The 21377-nt window shown below is 58.0% G+C and overlaps 2 protein-coding genes across 16 annotated transcripts in view; one reads left to right on the top strand and one right to left on the bottom strand.

Annotated features, from left to right (window-relative positions):
* MTMR1 (myotubularin related protein 1) overlaps positions 1-13447 on the top strand; it is a 56869-nt gene extending 43422 nt beyond the window's left edge. For all 10 annotated transcript variants that reach the window (XM_032331057.1, XM_032331049.1, XM_032331050.1 and 7 more), the window contains 3 exons: positions 3651-3764; positions 7375-7551; positions 11949-13447. In XM_032331057.1, coding sequence (XP_032186948.1) covers positions 3651-3764; positions 7375-7551; positions 11949-12110 — 453 coding nt within the window. In that variant the 3' untranslated portion in view covers positions 12111-13447. The remainder of the gene's footprint in view (positions 1-3650; positions 3765-7374; positions 7552-11948) is intronic.
* Positions 13448-14463: 1016 nt separating this feature from the next.
* Positions 14464-21377, bottom strand: part of CD99L2 (CD99 molecule like 2) — a 91145-nt gene continuing 84231 nt past the window's right edge. For 4 of the 6 annotated variants that reach the window (XM_032331064.1, XM_032331063.1, XM_032331065.1 and 1 more), the window contains 3 exons: positions 19109-19126; positions 17943-18008; positions 16044-16958 (listed from right to left, as the gene is read on the bottom strand). In XM_032331064.1, the coding sequence (XP_032186955.1) occupies positions 16894-16958; positions 17943-18008; positions 19109-19126 (149 nt within the window). In that variant the 3' untranslated portion in view covers positions 16044-16893. Of the gene's footprint in view, positions 15621-15655; positions 16959-17942; positions 18009-19108; positions 19127-21377 lie in introns of those variants that run through there. The other 2 variants (XM_032331060.1, XM_032331062.1) reach the window with 2 other exon arrangements.

Raw genomic sequence — 21377 nt, forward strand, 5'->3', positions numbered from 1 at the left:
TCTGTGGACACTGTCAGCGCCTGGAAACTTTTAAAGGTGCACATGCTTGGGCCCCCTTCCTTGCACACCCTTCCTCCTGTGGGCCGAGGGAGAAGCCCGGATATATGTCATTCTGGAACATTCCCTGTGTGCATTCTGAGGTGCCAGTGAGGCAGAAGACCAGCCTCCATACGACAGGCCCCATCCTGCCGCAGTCCCGGGGCCGGTAGCCTCAGCTTCCCCTGGGCACGTAGAGATGAAAATTCTCAGGCCTGCCCAGAGCTGCTGACACTGGAGGGCGGGTGGCTCTGGGTGTGGGGGTATTACTAAGACGCATGCCTCATGGATCTCAGTACCAAGGATCTAGAGCGAGCAGGCATGCTTTCAGAAATAAGAAAAAAGGGGGGCGGGGTTGAGTTCTGATCAGCTAGCGGAGACCTCCCAGAATCCTTGGGACTTAGACCTTCCTCTTACTTTTAGGCCCAGCTTCCCCAGACTGATGGGGCTCTCGTGTTTTCCAGGCACCAGGTCACACACGATTCAGAGCAGCCAGTTGGAGGGCTGGTGGGGGTGGAGGGGCGTTTCAGAGGTGGGCACCGGTGGGATGAGTGACGGATGGCAGTGAACACACACTCAGAAAGCGTGGAGGCTGGCCAGGGGTCATACTGTTATGTAGCACCGTGAACTTCTTGCTGTTTGTATTAACTCAGCCAATAACAAAATTAAATGATGGTTACATTCAGGTTAAAACAAAAAAGTATAAAATGCATTTTAGAAAAATTGTGTAACAAGGTTGAACACATACACAAAATGATGTTTCTGAGGGGATAAGCACTACTTTTGTTGATGTGAAGTAGCTCCTTCCTCCCAAATGCTAAGTGCACGCATACGCGCGTGTCATACCCACAACTGCTTTCCATTCCTCATACTGTTTTGTCCCTATTTTCGTGTTTAATCTAGATCATTTTTGTGCTGTTTATTGGATTTTAAGGGGAAAAAAGGACAAGGGGTTTAGATTAGATTTCAGATGCCTTTCAGCTCCTGTCCATGAAACGTGTATAATTAACGTCTCCTAAAACAACATGGTTAATGCAATAGAAGCAGAAAGAGCACCGCTCAGTCTATCAGTTAAGTTACAAGTGGATGCGACATGTAGCTTGTTAGGAAAGATGCATTAATGTAATGAGATTAATTTATTTGGAGGTTGCCTACTGCTAAATCAAGTAAGCTAAATCCGCATTAAATCGTTCAAAATCTCGGGATAACGTGAACTAGGCTGTGTGCACAAATTGATAGACAAGGATCTAAGGGAAAGGAATTGAGCAGCTCTTCAGAAAAGAGTCTCAAACATTCTACAATAACCGTAGTTTAATAGACTCTGCCCTTTTGAGTAGGTTCAGTAGTGGTTCATATTTTTGTTCCTCAAGATGTGCAGAATTTCGTTGTGGATTTCTAGAGTTTTTGAGCCCATACTTTTTAGGTAGATGGTATAGTTTCCAGGAGAAGAGGCCAACAGAAATTGCGAATCACAAGACTTAATCTTCTATTCCTATTACTCTAGCTGTTGCTGCTTCCTCTAATGAAGCATTTCCTGGGCTGAGCGTGAGGCCGCAACGGCATTTGAACGGGACCAGCAGTCCCGGCGAGCATCTGAAGGTGCAGCTCTTGTGTCCTGGTTCCGGGAGTGCTGACAGGCAGAGGCCAAGCCCCGCCTGACCTAGACCTACCGGCGCTGGGATCCACTTGGCCAGAATAAGGCTTAGAGTCGGGGCTGCTAGAACATGCCCAGCCCAGCTCCCAGGAGCAGGCAGGCTCAGAGTTCGCAGTAAAGACTCATTTGACTTTAGGAATGTGTCCATAGAAGCTTTGCTGTCCTGTTAGGAAATGTGTAATTTAAATGAAAATAAAACCTAGATCTTCCATTTCTATCCTTGATTTGATAAAGCTTCAGTGTACATAAATGTTATATATTTGCTTAACATTCATAAATTTTGTGGTGCCAATAATTTCTTAACTAGAGTGTAACTAAACTGCATAGAAGAATGCTGGGAAAAGTAGACATGATGTGCTTGGCCGTTTAAAGGATAGCCATTTGGAATGTGAGGCCACTGGTGGATTTGCAAGTTCAAGGCCCTGAGAGAGGATTCATTAGTAGCTATTATCAGCATTTCAGCCAGATTTAGTTGATGTAGTTCATCTAAGAACCACCACCATGGTGAGTTTCCAGAGGTTTCTGAAGAAGTGGCATTCTGAGGGGGCTCCCCAGAAGAGAGTTGTGTTTCTGCGGGAACGGTCCGTAAGACGGAGAGAGGCCCCCCTGCATCCCGTCTGAGCAGAAGTCCGCACGGCGGAAGAGAGCGATTGCAGGGGGAGTTTGGACGGTCCTGGATGGACCGTTTTTTTCTCTTTGGGAAGCTTATCCCGAGCCTGGGAAAGTAATACGGCCATCGGTGACCGTGGTTGTCTCTCTAGAGAGGGCAGGATGAGTCATGAGAGTATGCAAACAGTTTCATACTTTGAAGAAGATGTACTTAAAGCTCTGCTGGGTGGTTCCAGCGGCCTTTGCCGCCTTGGGTACTTCGCTGGGGCACTGGCACGTGGGAGGCGCCCCACCGTCGCCTGCCCAGGAGCTTTGTTGCCATCATTAATCATTACTGTCATTTCGAGACCATCTCCTTACGGCTACTAAATGCCAGGTTAGAACCTCCCGGCAATGGTAAAGTCCTTGTTGGAATTCTGCAAAGAACCCATTGAGAATTACCTAAACCAATAATTGAAATGATTATGTGATTTTCTTATGCTGTTAATGTGGTGAATTACAGTGATTACTATTTTTTAACATTTTTAACGTTTTTAACATTGATCTTCAAACGTTAAGCCAGCCTTGCATTCCCGAGCTGAACCCCACCGGATCATGTTGTGGTTGTCAGTTTGTTCAGATGTTGGTAAGGGTTTGGGGGGTGTATGTTCGTGGAGTTGTCTCTGTGGGAAGGTTTTTAATCACGAGTTATTTCTTTACTAGATAATAGGCTTTCCGTTCTTTCTTGAATCCCTTTTGGTACCTGCTGTGCCTGGGAACCCCTCTCCCTTCTCGGACTCCAAACGTAGTGCCAGGCAGAAAGCTGGGACCGTAGTCGAACTGGCTTTGTCTGTTTCCCGTCTGGGCGGGCCGGCACAGTCCCGGGCCGCCTGCTGCCAGGGTGTGTGAACAGCAGCTCGGTGCGCTCTGTCCCGCTCTCTCCTCGCTTCTGCAGAAGGGCGGCTGCGGGCTCTTCGCCCAGCTGCAGGTGTTCTAGCGCCGTCTCCGTGGGCCTGGCCCGGAAGCTGTAGGAACTGAAATCCGACATGGCTCAGTTTTTTTTTTTTTTTTAAGATTTTATTTATTTATTTGACAGAGAGAGAGAGAGATCACAAGTAGGCAGAGAGTCAGACAGAGAGAGAGAGAGAGAGAGAAGCAGGCTCCCTGCTGAGCAAAGAGCCAGATGCGGGGCTCGATCCCAGGACACTGAGATCATGACCTGAGCCGAAGGCAGCGGCTTAATCCACTGAGCCACCCAGGCACTCCATTAACCTTCAACTGTATTCCAAATTGTACTTTAGCTTTCACCGAAAATTCCTACCACTGTGTTGTAGAAATTGAACTTTAAACCTTACTTCTCTTTCCATTGAAGTTTCCATCGGCATTCGAGTTTAATGAGCTGTTCTTGATCACGATTTTGGACCATCTATATAGCTGTCTCTTCGGGACTTTTTTGTGCAACTGTGAACAGCAGCGGTTCAAAGAGGTCAGTAAGTGCACGCCATCCTGTCTGTTGCTGCCCAGGGTTCAGGGGCCTTTCCCATTAAGTGCCACTGTGGAAGGGGGGGTACTGGGTGGAGAGGGGACCTGGGTCTGGCCCTGCTGCTGTGTATAAATGGGGGGTTGCATGAGATGCCCCAGCACGTGTGTCTGATCTTCCATGTGGTCGGACACAGGCCCCTTCCTTTATGGGGGCTGGGAAGCAAGCCCACAACTGTCTGAGGACTCTTAAGGTTTTGTACAGTCAGTTCTAGACCTTGGACCCCTAAACCCCAAGTTCGTGTACTTTCTACCACACTGACTCCAAAATGATGTGATTCTGCTCTTCACTGTCCGTTCCATCAGGGTGACAGGTACGCAGAGGCCTAGGATGGTTGAAGTCTGTGGTTGACCCCGGAACTTCCTGCTAGGTAGCGAGCCAGACTTCCTTTTCCGTCCGGCCGAGCTTCTCAGAGTTCCATTTCCCCTCTTTCCTCCTAAGTTGTTTTTTTTTAAATTTAAAGATTGATTTATTTGAGAGAGAGTGAGCATGAGAGCATGAGCTCGAGGGGCAGTGGGAGAGGGAGAGAGAACCCCAAGCAGATTCTGCACTGAGAGCAGAGCCCGAAGGCAGGCTTGATCCCACGAACTGACCTGAAACCAGTTATTGGTGCTCGGCTGACTGCATCACCCAGGTGCCCCTTTCCTCCTCATTTTGAGATAAATGAAAGAAACGATCACGAGGATGCATTGGGAAAAGGCAGCTTAGAGTGTCTTCTGGTTAACAGAAAAGGGCCACCACCTGTAGACTAATAAGCACATCAGAACATTATCGAATTTTGGAGAAAATAGTCGGTCGCCAGCACCCACCTCCCTCTACAGCCTCCCCACAGCTGTCGCCCCCTCGTTCCATGTCCACACCCCACCCAGTCTCCTCCCTTTAGCCCTTCTGTCACCCGGGAGCTTGCCTGGACCCAGTTCAGTGTTCCTCCTGCGCCAAACTCTGTTCTCTCTCGGTCACTGTCTGTCCCATTGTGCTGCCGCTCCCCTGCATCTCCCTAGAGGGCAGCTTTGCTCCTCAAGACGCCTTAGCATTTGCCTCGTCCCTCCCCCAGCGGCCACAAGAGAGTCTTTAAAAAAAAAAAAAAAAGACTGTATTTACTTATGAGAGAGCAGGAGAGGGACAGGCAGACTCTGCCTTGACGGTTGAGCCAAAATCATGACCTCAGCTGAAATCAAGGGTCCGACTTTCAACCGACTGAGCCACCCAGGCTCCCTGAAGAGATTCTTAGTCTGGCCACTTGTCACTGCCCCACAGCTTAGTTCATGGTGGACTAAGGCCACTGCCTGGAAATGAACTTCGCTCCCTTCATTTCTGACCTCCAGCAACCTGTGGCTTCCATTGTGGGCGGGATAAGGTCCACATTCCTACCGGCCCAGGTGATAGGGCCCTGTTAACCTCTTGAAAAAAAGTTAGAAGTTTTAGAGTGAATTTTATGGGATGTGACTCGTATCTCAATAAAGCTATTTTTTGAAAATCAACAGATTGTTCACATGTAGAATTTAAACCCCGGTGGTCTTTTTTTTTTTTTTTTTTGACAAAGTATATTTTAAAAAATCAGCGCTCTTGATCTATGACTTACGTACAACTCACCCTTTTAAAGTGGTTTTCGGTGTATTCAGAATGCGCAGCCACCACCACCTCAGTTCATAAACCCCTTAGACTTTTCATCACCCCAAAGAGAGAGCCCGGCCCGTGAGCAGTCACTCCCCGTTCCTCACTCCCCCTGTCCCTGGCAGCCGCGATCTGCCTTCAGTCCCTGCGGATTAACCGATGGCAGACACCCCGCGTGAGTGGAAGCGAACATTTGTCCTCCATGAGTGGCGTCATGTCGTCCAGGTCCGTGCTTCGCAGGTGCCTGAACTCTGTGCCTTTCTTTTGTCTGAGCGACATTCCACACTAGGGAGAGGCCCTGAGCTGCGGCTGCGGTTGGTCACCGGCGGACTTCACGGCCGTCGCCGCTCTGGCCACTGACGAGTGCGCTGATATGCTGCGGACACTTGAACGTGTGGATTTTGTTTGGACACGTGTCGCTCCCCCCCCCCTTCGGAACCGGAAGTGCAGTTGCCCAGTCACATGGGAACTGCGTGTTTAACCTTTTGAAGAACCGCAGACTGTTCTTCCAGAGTCAGTATCTTACCAGCAAGGTCGAAGGGGCCTCTTTTCGCACTTCTTCGCAGATGCTTGTGTCTTTTTTTGTTCTGGGGTACATTCCCTGGCAAGTGATGGCAGTGCGAGCACGTTTCCACGTGCGTCTTGGCCTTCCGCATAGCTCCTGTGGACAACTTTCGCTCAGACCCCCGCCCGTTTGCAGTTGGGCTGCCTTCATCACTGAATCAGAAGACTTCCTTAGAACTCGGGATACATGCGAGTCCCTTATCAGATAAATGATTTTCAAAAATTGTCACCCACTCTGTGCATTGTCTCTTCACTTTTTTGATGGTCTCATTTAAAACAAGTCTAATTTTCCTGAATCCCAACTTGTCTGTTTCCTTTCATTGCCTGTGCTTTTGGGGTCCTATCCAGGAAGCCATTATTCAACCTGAGGTCGTGAAGAGTTGAGCCCATGTTTTCTTCTGAGTTTTATAGTTTCAGCCCTTCCATTGAGGCCTGTGACCTGTGTTTCAGTTCTTTTTGCGTGCAGTGTATGGTACGGGTCCAAATTCATTCTTTTGCCAGCCGTTTGTTGAGAAGACTCTCTCCCCCAAACCAAAGGCTCTTGGTGCCCAGCTTGGAAATCGGGGACTGCCTAACTGAGGGCTCGTTTCTGTATCATCTTCCCGCTGTTGATGCGCGTGTCTGTCCTTCCCGGGCTGGCACCGCCTGTGTTGATGATTGTAGCTCTTCAGAGCCCCTTGAATTCTCGCTGGTGTTTCTCTTAGAAACACAGAGTATAAAATAGGAAAAGGTCCTGATGGAATTCTCTGTGTCTAGCTTGTGGGAGTCAGCCGGCTTTACAGTTTTCTAATTTTGACTTTGTCACTGTGCTTGGTCCGTGTCTAACAACGACCTGTCCTGCCCAGCCTGTGGGTTCCAGCGTCCCACTCACGGGAGCGGCGTGGGTAGTTCCACATTTCTCAAGCGGGCATGTGCTTCTCGGTGGGAGGCTTCACCCGCCTGCCACCCCGGAGTGTTTTCACCCCGGATAGGCATGATTTTCCAGGGAAAGCAGTCTTATCTGTGAATTCTACCCCAGTCACAAAAGCAAAACTGCAAACTGGAAATAAAGACTGTGTTTGTTATGGACGGGCACCATCATCCCGTGCTTGTTAGAAAGTTCTCATCTTGCCTTCACACAGATATGGTCGCCAGATGTCACCTAACTCAGCAATGCATTTTGTCAGGACAGGAACCACTGTATGTTTCCCTGCTGTCCCTGGCACGAGGTGATGCTGAAGCGTAAGGGATGGGGGGTGGGGCTTAGCAAATGTTCTGTAACTGAAATTTCAGGCTTTGAACTCCTTTTATCCAAGGCCTTTTGTCTCCATAATGCAAAATCTCAAGGATCTGAAAAAAAGTTGAATTTATTTCAATGTATTCCTTTTTTGTTTTTCAGGATGTATATACGAAGACTATATCTTTATGGTCCTATGTCAATAGCCAGCTTGAAGAATTTTCTAATCCTTTCTTTGTGAATTATGAAAACCACGTCTTGTATCCCGTTGCTAGTCTGAGTCACTTGGAACTATGGGTAAACTACTATGTGCGCTGGAACCCACGAATGCGGCCTCAGGTAGCTTTTTCTTCTTTGCAAAAGTGTGTCTTTCTAAGCAGAGATACCAGTGTAGAAATGCGGGCATGCTGGGTATTAGCGTACGCTCCTTCTGCCCTCGCCTCTCAGGTTTTAATCCTGTGCGTTCATGTTCTAGCATTTTCTTTTCACACACCAACCCTGAAGCTGTTTGCTAGATTAAAAATCTTGGCACCTCTGTCCTCTGCTAAAGGCAGCAGCGGCTACTGCGTTTCGCCCTCGGGCTTTCCCGGGCTCGGCTCATGTGCAGACTCCGGTAGGAAGAGGGCGCGCGCTGAAGGGGCAGGGCGGGGGTCCGCAGCGCGCTCGTCCGCCCGCCGGTCCTTCCGAGGCCGCACATCTCCGAACAGCGGCCGGCAGGACCGGCGCTCGGCCGTGGTGCGCGGGCGTCGCCGGCTCGGGCTCCCCGGGCGCCTCCCCGAGCCTGGGCGCTCCCGGGGCTGCCGATGGAGGCGGCCCCCCTCCGTGGCCAGGGGACTCTCTGCGAGGTTCAAGTCTGACGTCTGTCGGGGCTCGCGGCCGTCTGCCAGCGGCGGCTTCCGGGGCCTTGTCCGCTGTCGTCGCCGCTCTCGGGCGCAGCTGCGCGCGCCTTTCCGCTCAGCGTCCTCCTCGGCCCCTGGCCGCCCTCCGCGTCCCCGCCGTCCCCGCGCACGGCCGGGTCCCGGGGCGCTAGGGCCGCCGTCTCGGGGAGCACGGGCGGGGGCGCTCCCGCCGGGGAGACGCGCGGGCTCGGGGTCCTGGAGACCGGGGTGCCGACGGGCTGCTTCCTGGTGAGGGCCGCCGCGGACGAGTGTGTTCCGGGCCTCCCTCCGCGGCTTGTGGAGGTTTCCTCCCCGCGTCGTCCTGTTGTCTCCCCTGCACGTGCGTGGCCGCGGCCCGGTGCCCCCTGCTGAGGACGAGCGCGCGCCGCGGCCTGGTCTCCGGCGAGCACGGCCGCGCCCTGTGCCAGCGGGGCTGGCGCTTCGGCGCACGGGGCGGGCGGCCGGCGAACCGCGGCGAGCCCGGGCCCCACGCCGCGCGCAGGAGACCCAGCAGCTCATCTCACTTGCCGATCCTGGTCCTTGAACCTCGGAGCGACCCTCTCGTCGGTCCCCTTCCCTCCCTGACGGGCGCCTCCGTCACTGTCGCCTCAGCCCCGGTTCCGGCCCAGCGAGCGGCCGGCTGCCCCTCCCGCCTCTCCCCTGCTCATTTCTTGCCTCTTCTTCCCTCTTTCCTGCGGCGTGTCGGTCGGCGACACTACAGCTGGCCAAGCCCCGTCTTCCTCCAGAGCCCCTGCTCCGCTCTGCCCGCTCCGACCCCTCAGGACGCTTTTCCAGAGCTCGGGAGCGGGGCCCGCGCGGCCGCACTCGTCTTTCCGTCGCGGCCGGGGCCGGCCCCGGGCCTCGCGCTCCCCGCTCTTCCTCCCGCTCCGGGGCCTCCATGTCCCCACACGGGGCTGTCAGCCCCCGACTCTGGAAAGGCTTCCGCCGCCCCAGCTTCTCACCGCGCCGGCGGCCGGGGCTCTGAGAACCTGCTCTGGGCAGCGCTCCCCAGCCCGAAACCTGCCTCCGCGCACCGTGGCGAGGCCCCCGCTGTCCGCGCGCACCGGGCCGACTTCTCACCCGGGGACCGGGCCGTTCGCTGCTGCTGAGACAGTGACAGCCCGGGGCGGCGCACAGGGGACCTCATGGCCAACGTGGCCAGAGCACATTTCTAGCCTCCAAATGGATTCTTGGTTTAGTGCTAACTTCTATGAGTTGGAAAATGTTTTCTTCGTTGAGGACCATCTGAAGCGGGAGGGCCGTAGTCTCTTTTCTGTTCTCCGTGGGAGCTAATGGTCCCCAGAAGTCAAGTTCTTGGGCAGTACAGGTTTTTGCCTTTGTGGGCAGTGAGCTGTCGGGACCGAGCTCCAAACGTTCTGCTGAAGGGCGTCCATCCTGTTAGTGCCACGGGGTCCGCGACTCACAAGCATGGTCCCCACATCCTGTCCCCTTCCCTCCTCAGAGTGACCCACCCCCCCGCAACTCACCATTCCCTGGTCACGCAGCTGAAGTTGCTCGTACAACAGCCCACGGTGCCCAGGGCTGACCTCCCAGGGCCGCCCGATGGCTCCAGCTGTCTGTCCCCACTGTCCCCTCATCCAAGCTCCGGTTTACCTTCATCAGGCTGTGGTGACAGCTGATTTCTCCTCTCTCACGCTCTGTACTCTGCAAGGGCTTTCCCCGGACTAACAACTACTTGTTACATTAGATGGACTCATCCCCCAAACGAGAACCACATGTGAGAGCGAACGGCGGGCCCAGGAACCTCAATGAGCGGGGTGTCACCAGTCCCGTCAGCAGCTTCTGCGGTGACTCACCACCACAGAAGTGCGAGAACAGGCCTAACCTGCCCTTTTCCGGCCACTTCCAAAACACACTCCTTCCTGACCTCAGCTGCTTCGGATATGCCAGCCCCAGGGGACCCTTAAGCCCCTCTTTCTAGTCACTGGAGTCCCTTTGACTCAGGAATGCAAGCCAGCATCAGCTGGGCAGCACCTCCTCAGCTGCCACGCTTCCCTGTCCTGCTGGGGCACCTTGCTTTTTCTCCCCGGGCCATTCGCTTTCGTGTGTCGTAGCAACCAGGAAGACGGGCTCTGGGGTAGAGTGTACGAGAAAGTCCCTTTATTTAAATCACAGAATTAGCAAATAGTATTCTGGGCGACACAGAGGACAGATGGCAGGTAGGATTTCTGAAACTTCAGCAGAGAAGCCAAGGGCGTCCCCCGGGCCCGAGCTCTTCCTCCCGCAGCGCGAGCTCCCCGCGCTCGCGGACTGCGGGCCTCTGAAGGCCTGCCAGCCCGTCCTCTCGCCCGCCGCAAGGACCGTGACAGAAGCGGGAGCCGCGGACCTCGCTGCTCTACGTCGAGATCTCTGGCAGGCCTCTGGGTGCTGTCCACACGGACCTTGGTAGGATACGGGAGCCGTGGCTTGGCCCGTTCTCACCGCCTGGCCTGCGCTCATGCAAGGGTCGGGGTCCTGTCCCCTCTCCGGCAGTGGCTCCATGCTGAGACCTTGTGGGACAGGAGCTCTTCGTGTGCCGTGCTCTACAGAAGGGAGAGCTGGAAGGTGGGCCGTGGGCTACCCATGTGTTGTCCCGAGTGTGGCCAGCGGGGGAGCAGGCTGGGCCTTGGGGGCACTGAAGGCCAGAAAGGTGGGCAGGCTGGGCTGCTGCACGGTGTGTCGGGCAGCTCCGTCCAGCAGCGCTATGTGCGCAGGACTGGGGGGCGGGGAAGGCAGATGACTAGCCCATTTGGCCCCTTTGGTCTGAGGAGGAGGGTCTAGACTGACTGCCAGGTGGAAGGAGGGCCGAGCAGCATTCTAGTTTCCTTTGGGGCCCTTCTGTCTTGTGGCGGACATGGGACCCACTGGCCGAGGCCCCTAGCTGGCCAGGGCCATTTCCTCAAACAAGCAGGCTTTGGATTTATATAAGTGGCCTCGGAGGAAAGGCTGCCCGGAGATGTCCGATGAGCATCTCAGGCCCTGGGCATGAGCATCTCAGGCCCTGGGCACTCCCCTACATGGGCTGCCCCTCTCCAGGACCGCTGCTGCAGAAGGTTCCCTCGTCTGATTCCCTTAGAATAAAGTGATCCCCTGCAAACAGGAAAATAATACAGATAGTCCCCAAGACCTTACCTAATGGTGGCCTCTGGGATTAGTAGCAAATAAGGTAAGTTTCCCTTCTTTGGGGGCGTCACTGGCGTCAGACTCACATCGTTGTCCCTCCCCTTCTTCCTACGGCTTGATGAAGGCCGGAGCTTGTTCTTTGCTGGTTCTTTCCCTGCCTCTTTTCACCCCCCCATCGGCTGTCCGTCTGTCTCTTTCCTGCCCTCCGTCTAGTAGCGCTGACCGCCAGCGGCAGCCGCGATGCAGGAGCTCAGAGTTTAGAGGGAGGAAGCAAAGGGTTGGGGTTAGTGCCGCAGCCGGAAGGGACAGCGCGGGCCTGGCATCGGTCAAATCCTAGAAGATTCTGGAATGCAGGAGTGGCAGAGAGGCAGGACCTGGGGAGAGGGGAGTAGAGGTTGGCTGGGGTCAGACCATGGGGTTGTGAGGCCAAGGTCAGGGCAGCAGAAAGAAGCCACTGGAGGCTGCTGGGTGGGCATCACATAGCCTGGCTGAGGCTCAGAACCCAGGCCTATAGCTGCTTTGTGCAGACTGGCTTGGGGACAAGGGGAGGCAAGACGGCAAGGCCAGGAGAGCCCCCACCATGGTGACATTCCTCCCTGGTGTGCCTCACGCCAGCCCAGGAGCCTCCTGAGGGAGAAGTGGGACCTTGGATCTCTGGGCTTGCTAGCTGAGGGAGAGCAGGTGCCGAGTAGGGCCGAGAAGGGCCCCTGACCGCAGCCGTCTCTCTGTCCCCAGATGCCCATCCACCAGAATCTCAAGGAGCTGCTGGCCATCAAGGCGGAGCTGCAGAAGCGCGTGGAGGACCTGCAGCGGGAGGTGGCCACGCGCGCCTCGTCCTCATCCGAGCGGGGCTCCTCGCCGTCCCACTCGGTCACCCCCGTCCACACCTCCGTCTGAGGGGCGCCCGAGGCCAGCACTCGTGGTGACTCCCGCCGGCCAGGACCTCCCACTCGGCGGCTCAGGCACGGGATGGTAGCTCGTGATCTTGTCTTTTAGAATTAGGCCCGATGTCCTCCCAGTCTGGATGGCACTTCCCACCGGCGACCGTTTGTGTGGCTAGGTGACCACTCCCACTGTCATCGAGTGCTTTGTCTCGTGAACCATTTCCCTCTGGTCTGCGCTCTGCTGCGACGGCCAACTCGCCGCGGCCCCGGGGGTGGGCGCGGGCTGTAGGGGTAAGGGGCCCCCCGTTTCTTTCCGAGGTAAGCCCTTCATTTCCGGACCCCCCAGTCCCTTACAGACCGCGCCGGCCACAGGGCTGCTTTCAGCCCTTTGCTGGGGCTCCACGAGCGTTGGGACCCGACTGTGGCATCAGGCGCAGCGCCGTGGCCAGGCCTCCAGCCCTCGTCACGCCTGGGCCTGCCTGCACCCGTTACTGTTGTGTACATAGAAGGTATTTTTAAAAAAGAGAAACAGGCCTTTATTTTCCTATGTCCTTTTTTATGTTTAGACTAGTCCCCTGAGGCGGCTACTGCTTAACTGGACTGGGTGAGACCTTGTCAAACAAGGCTCGAGCCAACTTCCTGCGGTACACCTGCAGCGGGGTTGGCATAGGGTCGCTGGACCGGCGGGGTCCCGCCAACCCCCGCCCCCGACACAGGTGCTTGCCTCCGAGGCTGCTCCCCCCGGTGGCAACAGCAGCAGCGGTTCCCACCCCCATCCCCGCCCGGGGATGGCGGGACCCCGCACTGGGCCTCCTCGGGGGCCCTCCCAGGGCCGTCTGTCTGGCTGCTCCCCGGCGGCTGCGCCTCACCGCTGCTGTTCACACCCGAGTGAGCCCGCCCTCCCCTCTTAGCTGCCCAGCGGCAAGGCTTCTCCTGTCCGGAGACCCCTGTCCGGCTCCGCTCCCCTGCTGCTCCGCGACACACCACCGCGCTCCCTGGCTTGCTCCCTTCCGGGCTGGTGTGGCAGGGGTGGGGAGGGGTGGCAGGGCCACAGGGACCTGTGCTACCGCCCACCCTGCCCACGGGGAGCCCCCTCCCCGGCCAGCCCCAGCCATGCCTGCCCCACTGACAGGCAGCACAACAGCCCCCTTTCCTGTGTGTGTACCTAGCACACAACCGTTTCTAACACAACTTGAAGTGTACCGTTGTTACCTAAGCAGTTCTTTTATTTAAGTGTACTAGAATGTAAAACATTCATGGCTCCGATTTTTAAAAACTGGTACAGTATTGTATTTGCCCCATCTGATACACTGTATTTCGATCTGTAATTAAAATAATATGTTTGCTCCATGGTCTTGTTTCTTTAAGTTTTTCTAATTTTTCCCTTGGGGAAAATGACTAAACTCTCCATACCTGTTATTTTATGTACCAAGCATAGTTAATACACATAAAGTGCCTTTACACGATTTAACTCATTTACTAAATCCTGAACGCCCGAAACCAGGTCTTCAGTGTCTTGATCAAAATGATGGGGGGGGGGGTAGTACTCGGATTTTAAAATCCAAAAGGCTCCTCAGCCTTAAGCTTAAGAAAATGCTGATGGGGGAAGGGCCGGAGCCACCGGAGTCAACAGCAGCTCCACAGAGGCGTGGGGCTCTGTCCAGACCTTGGGAAGGGGACAGACTTTAGAGAAGCCCTGCAGTTCCAACCGCAAGTCTACAGAAGGAATGCTGGCCTCGGGTCCCTGTCCCCCTCCACGCAGAGGTCACTGCAGCTGTGGGCCCCAGCAGCAAGGCCGGGAGGGCCACAGCGTAGCCCCTGGCTAGCCACGAAGAACTTCTTTACTGAGTCTGGGCCACCCACCTCGATGGGGAAAACCCCATGCCCACTGCGTCCTGCTCCCCCGCAGCGGTCCGGAGGTGCTCTCGGTATGCCGGCCAAGCAGTAAGGGGATGACAAGGGCGCGCTTGTCCCCAGACGGGCCACTCTGCGCAGCTGCACAACCGATGGCGTGCTCGACCCAAAAGACTGCACACAACCCGAATCCGTCCTAAATACTGGACTTCGTTGATGAAGGAGCACTGGGCTGTGGAATCAGGAGTGTAAGGCCTGCCTCTGCCCTCTCGGGTGACCCCCAGACCTCTGCTCGTTCCCCTGCAGCTCCGGGGCCCTGACACGGATCCCAGCCGTTCATCAACAGAAGAAACACAGGAACTCTAACCTTCTGGAGAGAACACCTTGGGCTGGGGGAGGGGGTGGGGAGGTGGGGGCTTGGGGAGGAAGGTGGACCACAGGTACCTTAAGGAAAAAAACCAGGGTCAGTTGACAAAGGAAGTCCCTTCACACCATCAGAATACAACGATCTGTTAGGTTCCATTTCCTTTAATGCAAACACGAGACAGTTCACAATTCACATTTAAACACAAGCACAGAAAAGTACAGGGCTTCTGAGATCAGGCAACACTTCTTTCTCAGACAAGGGGCAGAGCACTTCCCAGTCAGGCGCCCCACGGGCGGGCCTGGCGCTGTTCTCTGGGTCCCACCGCAGGAGGGTGCCCCCCACCCCCGCTGCCATGCTCCCTCCCTCCTGTGCGGAGTTCCCTGCACCAGCTGGGCCCCCCAGGGGCACGGCTGTAGACCAGAGATTCTCAACTGGCCCTTCTGGTTTGCTCCACCTTCCCTATTGTCCGGGACAGGCCCGGTAGCCAGAGAGATGGAGGTGCAAGAGCCTAGGCTTCTGCAGGCGTCCCTGCCCGCCAGCCCCGGGACCAGCGCTCTGCGAGTGGGTGGCGGAGGGACCTCGGCCTGTCCCATCACTAGGAGGTCTGGCTGCTGGGCTGCGGTCTCCAGAGCCCGAGGGCTCTCTTTGATCCCCACCACTGAGAAAATGTACATCAGAGCTGCAGGAGCTCAGGGTCCCCCCACCACGGGAGCTCCCTGTCAAGCTCGGCAGGACAGCTGGGGGGCCGAGGGCACGCCCCACCTCAGGGCTCCTAGCTCCATAGTTCTAGCTACCGCCCTGCCACGCCCGGCTATGCCGAGCACCGCACGGGCCACGTCACTCCTCAGCCTGGCTGCCACCGTGAGTGGGCTTCCTCTAACCCGCCCGTGGCAGGGAGAAGTCATTCGCCACCCACGAGCGTGGCCTGGTTTTTCCTCCTTTGAGATGCCCCGGGGACCTTGGGGGGCAGCCAACTGCACCCCAGGAGCTGCCAAGGCTGCCCGGACCCTCCCCCAGCTCCTGTTACCAAGGACACTGGGTGGCAACGGTCCATGGCTACAACCATCCTTCAGCGCGGCCAGCACCAGCCAGGGCTGGGGCCATCAGTCCTTGCCGTCCTTGGTGACAGGGACCAGCCTGGCCGAGCTGACAACTTGCAGAGGGCTCTCGTCTGTGCTCCACACCTGCCCGGCGGACACACGGTCCTGGCGGCGTGGACCGAGCCCCCCGCCGGGGAAGGGACCCATCTGGGCGGCGGCAGCAGGAAGGAGCTCAAGGGCAGCCGCGGACACCCCCCACCCCCTCAAAGGCAGCCGCGGACACCACCCACCCCCCACCCCCCACCACACAACTAGGTTCCTCAAAGCGCCGCGAACACGAGTCTCCAGCCTGCGGGCTCTGTTCCAGCTCCGACCCTTCCCTTCGGAAGCCTGACTTGCCTCGTCCCAGCTTAGCGGACGCCCAGCCCGGGTGCCACGCAGAGGGGACGTGGGGTCAAGTCAGTGGGACCCTGGCTTCCCGCTGACTTCTGCTTCTGGAAGTGCTTCTGGGCCCCGCAAACTGGTGATCGGTAGACAGTGGCTCTAGACTTTGGCTCGGCCTCAGATGGCAGAGCGCCCAGGGGCAGGACCACACGTGGGCCAGACAGAACGTTCTGGGCGGCTAGCCCAAACCGGACAGCTCCGGGCCAGGTGAGGGGCCAGTCTCTGGGTTCTGGTGTTTACCACAGTGACCGTGGCAGCCCAAGGGCTTTGTATCTGAACACGACAGGCAGAGTCAGCCTTCTAGACACCCGGAGCCAGGCGTGTTTCATAAACCCAGCAAACGTCCCCTTCCCCATCCCCCCTCCCACCTCCAATACAGGTTTAAGCAAAAAACACGCGTGCTTCTGGCTCTGCCACTTGTTCTGTACGTCTGTAGCTTCTGCTACCGAAGGAGGCACCTGTACAGGGTGCAAGGGGAACGCGCGTTCCTAAAAGCTAATCATGGCGGCCGGGAGGCCACCCCCAGGCCCCTGTGGAGTCAGGCGAACCGGGCCCCAGGGTCACAGCCTCCTACTCGTCCAGAAGGCTCCTAAGCTCTCAGGACGGGACTATCAACGCATGCACGCTTGCACTTCGGTAACGGAAAACCACCGCGTGCACCAGCTCTCCGGAAGGCCGGCAGTGCGAAAGCTGGTGGTGTGCGTGTGAGAGGGAGAGTGTGTTTGTGGGTTTGTGTGTGTGTGTGTTTGTGTGTGTGTGTGTGTGCGTGTTGACCTGACGCTCACTCATTCGCTCCCTGCAGGGGCTGCAAGCGAACCAGGCGCTAGCTGAGGTCCCTGCCAGGACCCACATCAGAGTCCACGTGTCCCCGCTCATGCAGGCCAGGCCAGGCCGGCTTTAGGGGGTGCGGTGACCCCGCGGCTCCGAGGCTGCTGCCGGCTTTCCGCCGCCGGGTCTCGGATGCGACACACACACCACACACACACACCCCCGAGCTCATCTGGAGTTAGAAGGAGAAGCGATGACGTCAGAGAAGCAGCAGGGCAGCCGCGGGTCACGGTGAATGAGGAGCTGGTCACGAGCAGTGGCCCTCAGATCCGCGGCGCATCGGGGGGCGGCGGCTCGGCAGCCTGCGTCTGCAGCGTCAAGTATTTCACTGGGGAGAGAAGAGCTCCGTCAGCGGGGAGACCTCTGTTGGGGGGGTCCTCCATCAGGGGGGAGTCCTCTGGGGGGAGGGGAGTCCTCCCTGGGGAGGGGGAGAGACCTCCGTAGCGGGGCTGTGGGGGGAGTCCTGTCAGAGGGGGAGACCTCTGTTGGGGAGGGAGCACTCTGTGGTGGGGGGAGACATCCCTCTGGGGGGGGGTCCTCCGTTGTGGGGGAGCCCTCCCCATGCTCCCCAGTGCGCAGGAGGCTATCTGTTCTGTCCAGGAGCTGAGGCAGCTTGGCCCCTCCAGGCCAACCTCCCCTCCAGCACCCACCCTGTCCCCAGTCAGGGCGACCCTGGGCCCGGGAGAGCAGGAGGAAGGCAGACAACCCCTGGGAAGAGTTCGGCCCGTTTCCTCGGGGGTAAAGCAGGCGCGCTCCGCGCGAGGCTCACCGGCCAGTGGCAGGCACTCACACAGCGGTGGCCCAGGGCCTTCGAAACGACTCTAGCAAAAGCCACTGTGGCTTGCTTCCATCTGGTCCCCTCCAGGGCCACGAAGCCCGTGCAGGGTGGCACCGCAGTCCCCGTCCTAAGCAACAACACTTGCCCCCTTGACAAAGCCATGGGCCTGACCCTGCTGCTCTTTTGGCCCCAGTGACAACACCCTCTGGCCCCTGCACTCGGAGGGCTGATGAGAGGCTCTTTGTCGAAGGTCAGCCCCTCTGGGCTGCAGGCAGCCTTCCAAACAGAAAGCCACAGGCCTCATTTCCAGGCTCCCTGCAGCTCCGATAGGGCACGGGGGCCCACAGTGCACGAAAGCGCCCGACCCGCCACCAGCGTCCCTGGCCCATGTCGTGAAACTGGAATCTGCTCCTCCAGGGGACAGTGCAGTCATGCCTGGGCCCCGGCAGCTGCCTGTTCTGGCCATAAACTCAATCAACAGACGCCTCTGGCCAGCAGCCCTGTGGCAAGAAGCAAGGGCCCATGAGGCCTCACCTTGGGGTTCCTCACACACAACGGCTTCCAGGTTCTCTCCCTTCACGTAGTCCGCATTCAGACCCTCTGCAAACGGCAAAGAGCAGAGCTGGTGGCTGACACAGAACTGAGGGGCCCCCGGCCTAGCCCCAGTGTTCTTGTCACAGTCCTCAGAGAGGACGCCCAGCAAAGGCCCCCGACCCGCATCCCCCTTGGGCAGGTGCCACCACACGGGAGCCCGGGGGCCCGGCAGCAGGCTCAGCACCACCCATGGGTCCGCATGCCGGCCCGGGGTCCAGCGAGGCGGAGAGGGAGCCGGGCGCCGCACGAGGGAAGGACACATGCAGCTGCAGAGGGGCAATGGCTGGCCGGGGCTCCAGGCAGAGATGCCGGCCAAGCATGCCGCCAGCCAGGGCGGGGGCTTCCCGGCGACACCCGCACCCTCGGGCCGCCGGCTCCTCCAGCTGCCGGGAAGAAGTGCCACTCGCACCCCTGTGTGCGGAGGGCCCAGACCGCAGGGAGCTGCTCTGGTCCGCTGTACGGGCCTTCTCCCCACTGACTTCCCAGAGGTGCTTGGGGACCCTCAAAGCATCCTCTGCATGCCGGCACTCAGGTCACCGAGCACTTGGGCTCCGGAGCAGACCCAGCCTGCTGCTACTTGGGGGGTTGTCCGGAGTCCAAGTCCTAGCCCTGGATAAGCAGAGGGCTACAGGCCTTATCAGAGCCCTGGGCCTGTGGGCAAATGGGGCCATGGTTCTCACCAACCAAATGACTGAGTGCCAGGCACAGACTGAGTCCCTCAGCCACCCCAGGCTGAGGCCGGTGAGTGAGCCAGCGGAAGCTGAGAGGCGCTGGGAGATGCACCTGAGCCTCCGGATCCCTGCACCGCGGCCGCCCTGCCTGCGGGAAGGCTTCTGCCTGCTCCTCCGTGACGGCCGCCAGCAGGCATCTGCCTCCCAGACAGGACCCCCAGCCGCAGCCCCGCGGGGCCCAGAGACAGAAGGCCTGGCGGCCGGCCTCCTCCCACACACAGCAGGGCAAGCTAAAAACCACTGGGGTCACAGCCAAGTGGGTGAGCGCCAGGGGCAGGGAGGAGGAGCAGGAGCAGCGGGCGGGGAGGGTCCACGATGACAATGATGGACTGTGGCCAAAGCAAAAGAGGAAAGTAAGTGGAAGCATGTCATTACCTTGACCTTCTGCTGCATCTGAAGGCAAGACACAAAGCTTAGGACCCTGGCAACAGAGCACAGGGGCCTTCTGCGAGACGCGCGGGCCCCGTCACACTGTCCCGCTGAGGGCAGAGGTGGAAAGCAGAGGGTCCCCAAAGCCTGGGCCCCTCTGGTGGCAGTAAAGGCTGGAAGCAAGGGGGACAGTCCCCCTCAGTAGCCACGCACCATCCGCCTGGGGCTTCCCAGCGCACGGGCCACCTCCACGTGGGGCTGGCCGTGGCCACTCTGGGCAGAGGCTTGGCAGAAAGGGTAGGAATGGCAAGTCCCACTCGCAGCTTCTCAGGGCCTAGCTGCTCCGCAAACACCCATGGGGCTCCTCCTAATTCCCGCCTGGCCTGGGTGCCAGGGACACATCTGTGGATGTCGCACTCCTGGCCCCCCACCCCCACCCCCGCTGTGAAGCTGCCACACAGGGCCCTGCGCCCTCCCAGTCCCAGGACCAGTTCGGCCCCGGGGCTCCAGGCCCGGTCGGCAGGGGGCGCTGTGGCAGCACGCAGCAGGGGCGTCCGCAGCTCACAGGCTGGGAGGGCGCTCCGGGCCCAAGGATGAGACCAAGTGGGCGAGGAGAGGGCCAGCAGAGGGAGCAGGACACACTCAGGGAGTATGGCTTCTGGGAACAGGCGCTGCTGGTGGGGTTGGAGCCAAACCACGAAGGGCTCCGAATGGCCGAGCTCAGCATTGGGCCCAGGATCTGGAGGGCAGTGGGGAACATGGGCAGTCCGGGCAGAGCCTCTCCTCTGGCTGCCCCAAACAGAGGAGGATGGGGACAGCGGGGCAGGCGGGAGACGGATGGAACCATCACGACAGAGGATGGGGAGACCCAGCCCGGGACAGGCAGAGGCCATGGCCGCATTGACGGAGAGGTGTGGCCCCAGAGCAGACCCGTGCTGGGGACACCAGCCCTGGGAGGGGGACCCTCTCGTGTGGGAGGATTCTGAGACAGGAGCAGAGACACCTAAAAAATCGTGAAGAGCGTTGATAGTGCAGAAGCAGATACGGAAGGGAGGTCTTTGCCAAATTCGGGGGATACTCCACACTCGGCTCCCTTCTGTGGGGACAATGCTTGCGCAAATGTGTCCAGGGAAGGGACTCAGGACAGCACAGATTCAAGGACATCTCTGACAGACAGAGGGTAAGTGGAGGACTCGAGGGGGACAGACGGACGGTGAGATTCCAGAGGCTGACGGGGTGCGGGGACTAAAGACATGGGTGGTGAGGCCCCCACTCAGACTGAGGGGGGCTACGGAGGGGGAGCCCTCCGTAGCCACCCAAGCACACCAGCCTCCCCAGGCTGAGCCTCCCCCACCAGCAGGCTGGCCACCACGTCCAGGCTACCCTCAGAAAGACATCCTTGCACAGAAGCTCACGGCTTGCAGCTGTCCTCAAAGCCCTTTTTGGTTTACTCTCCCTCAAATGTCACAGAAATCATTTAACAAGAAGTACGCCAAGGCCTTCACGGTCTCGTTTTCTTTGGCTTTGCCTGCTAATCTGATTTGCAAAGCCTCACACCTGTTTTAGAAAACAAGTGTGAAAATGAGGTATTTTCTCCTCACTTTCCTCCCCCAACCCACGGTCTCTTCACTGCCTCTGGTTCCCCTGTGGATCTCAACTCAGTTCTTTCAACAGTCCTCCAAGCCTCTGTTTCCTTGTCGATAAAGTCAGGGTGCCCTTGAACCTAGCCCCTGGCGCTGAGGCGGGGGTCTCAGGGCGGGACACCACATCCAGCGCTCGGCAGGGGCTGGGAAGCCATTCGGACCGTAACTCTGTCTCCGAATGTGCTTCCTCACACCTGCAACCCCCGTGCCCCGGCACATGAGCTCTCCTGCCTGGCTTGGATAAGCGCGCATCAGGCACATCTCCCTGTCAGGAATGGTGCTCCTCAGAGGCGCCGCCACGTCTTCCGCCCCCACCACCTGTGGATGTGACCTTATTTGGAAAATGGTCTTTGCAAGTGTGATTAAAGAATCTCGAGAGGAGATGATCCTGGATCTAGGGCGGATGACAAGGATCCTGGATCCTGGATCCAGATGATCCTGGATCCTGCCTGCGATGACAATCGGCCTTCGGGGAGGAGCAGACACACAGACACAGGAAAAGGCCCTATGGAGGCACGGACTGGAGTGGTGAGGCCACAAGCCAAGGGATACTTGGAGCTGAAGGCGGCAAGGCAGGATCCTCCCACACAGCTGGCTGGCACCATCGCGGCAGATGGTGCCAGATGGTGCCA

This window comes from Mustela erminea, chromosome X, assembly GCF_009829155.1.
Source record: "Mustela erminea isolate mMusErm1 chromosome X, mMusErm1.Pri, whole genome shotgun sequence".
NCBI lineage: Eukaryota > Metazoa > Chordata > Mammalia > Carnivora > Mustelidae > Mustela > Mustela erminea.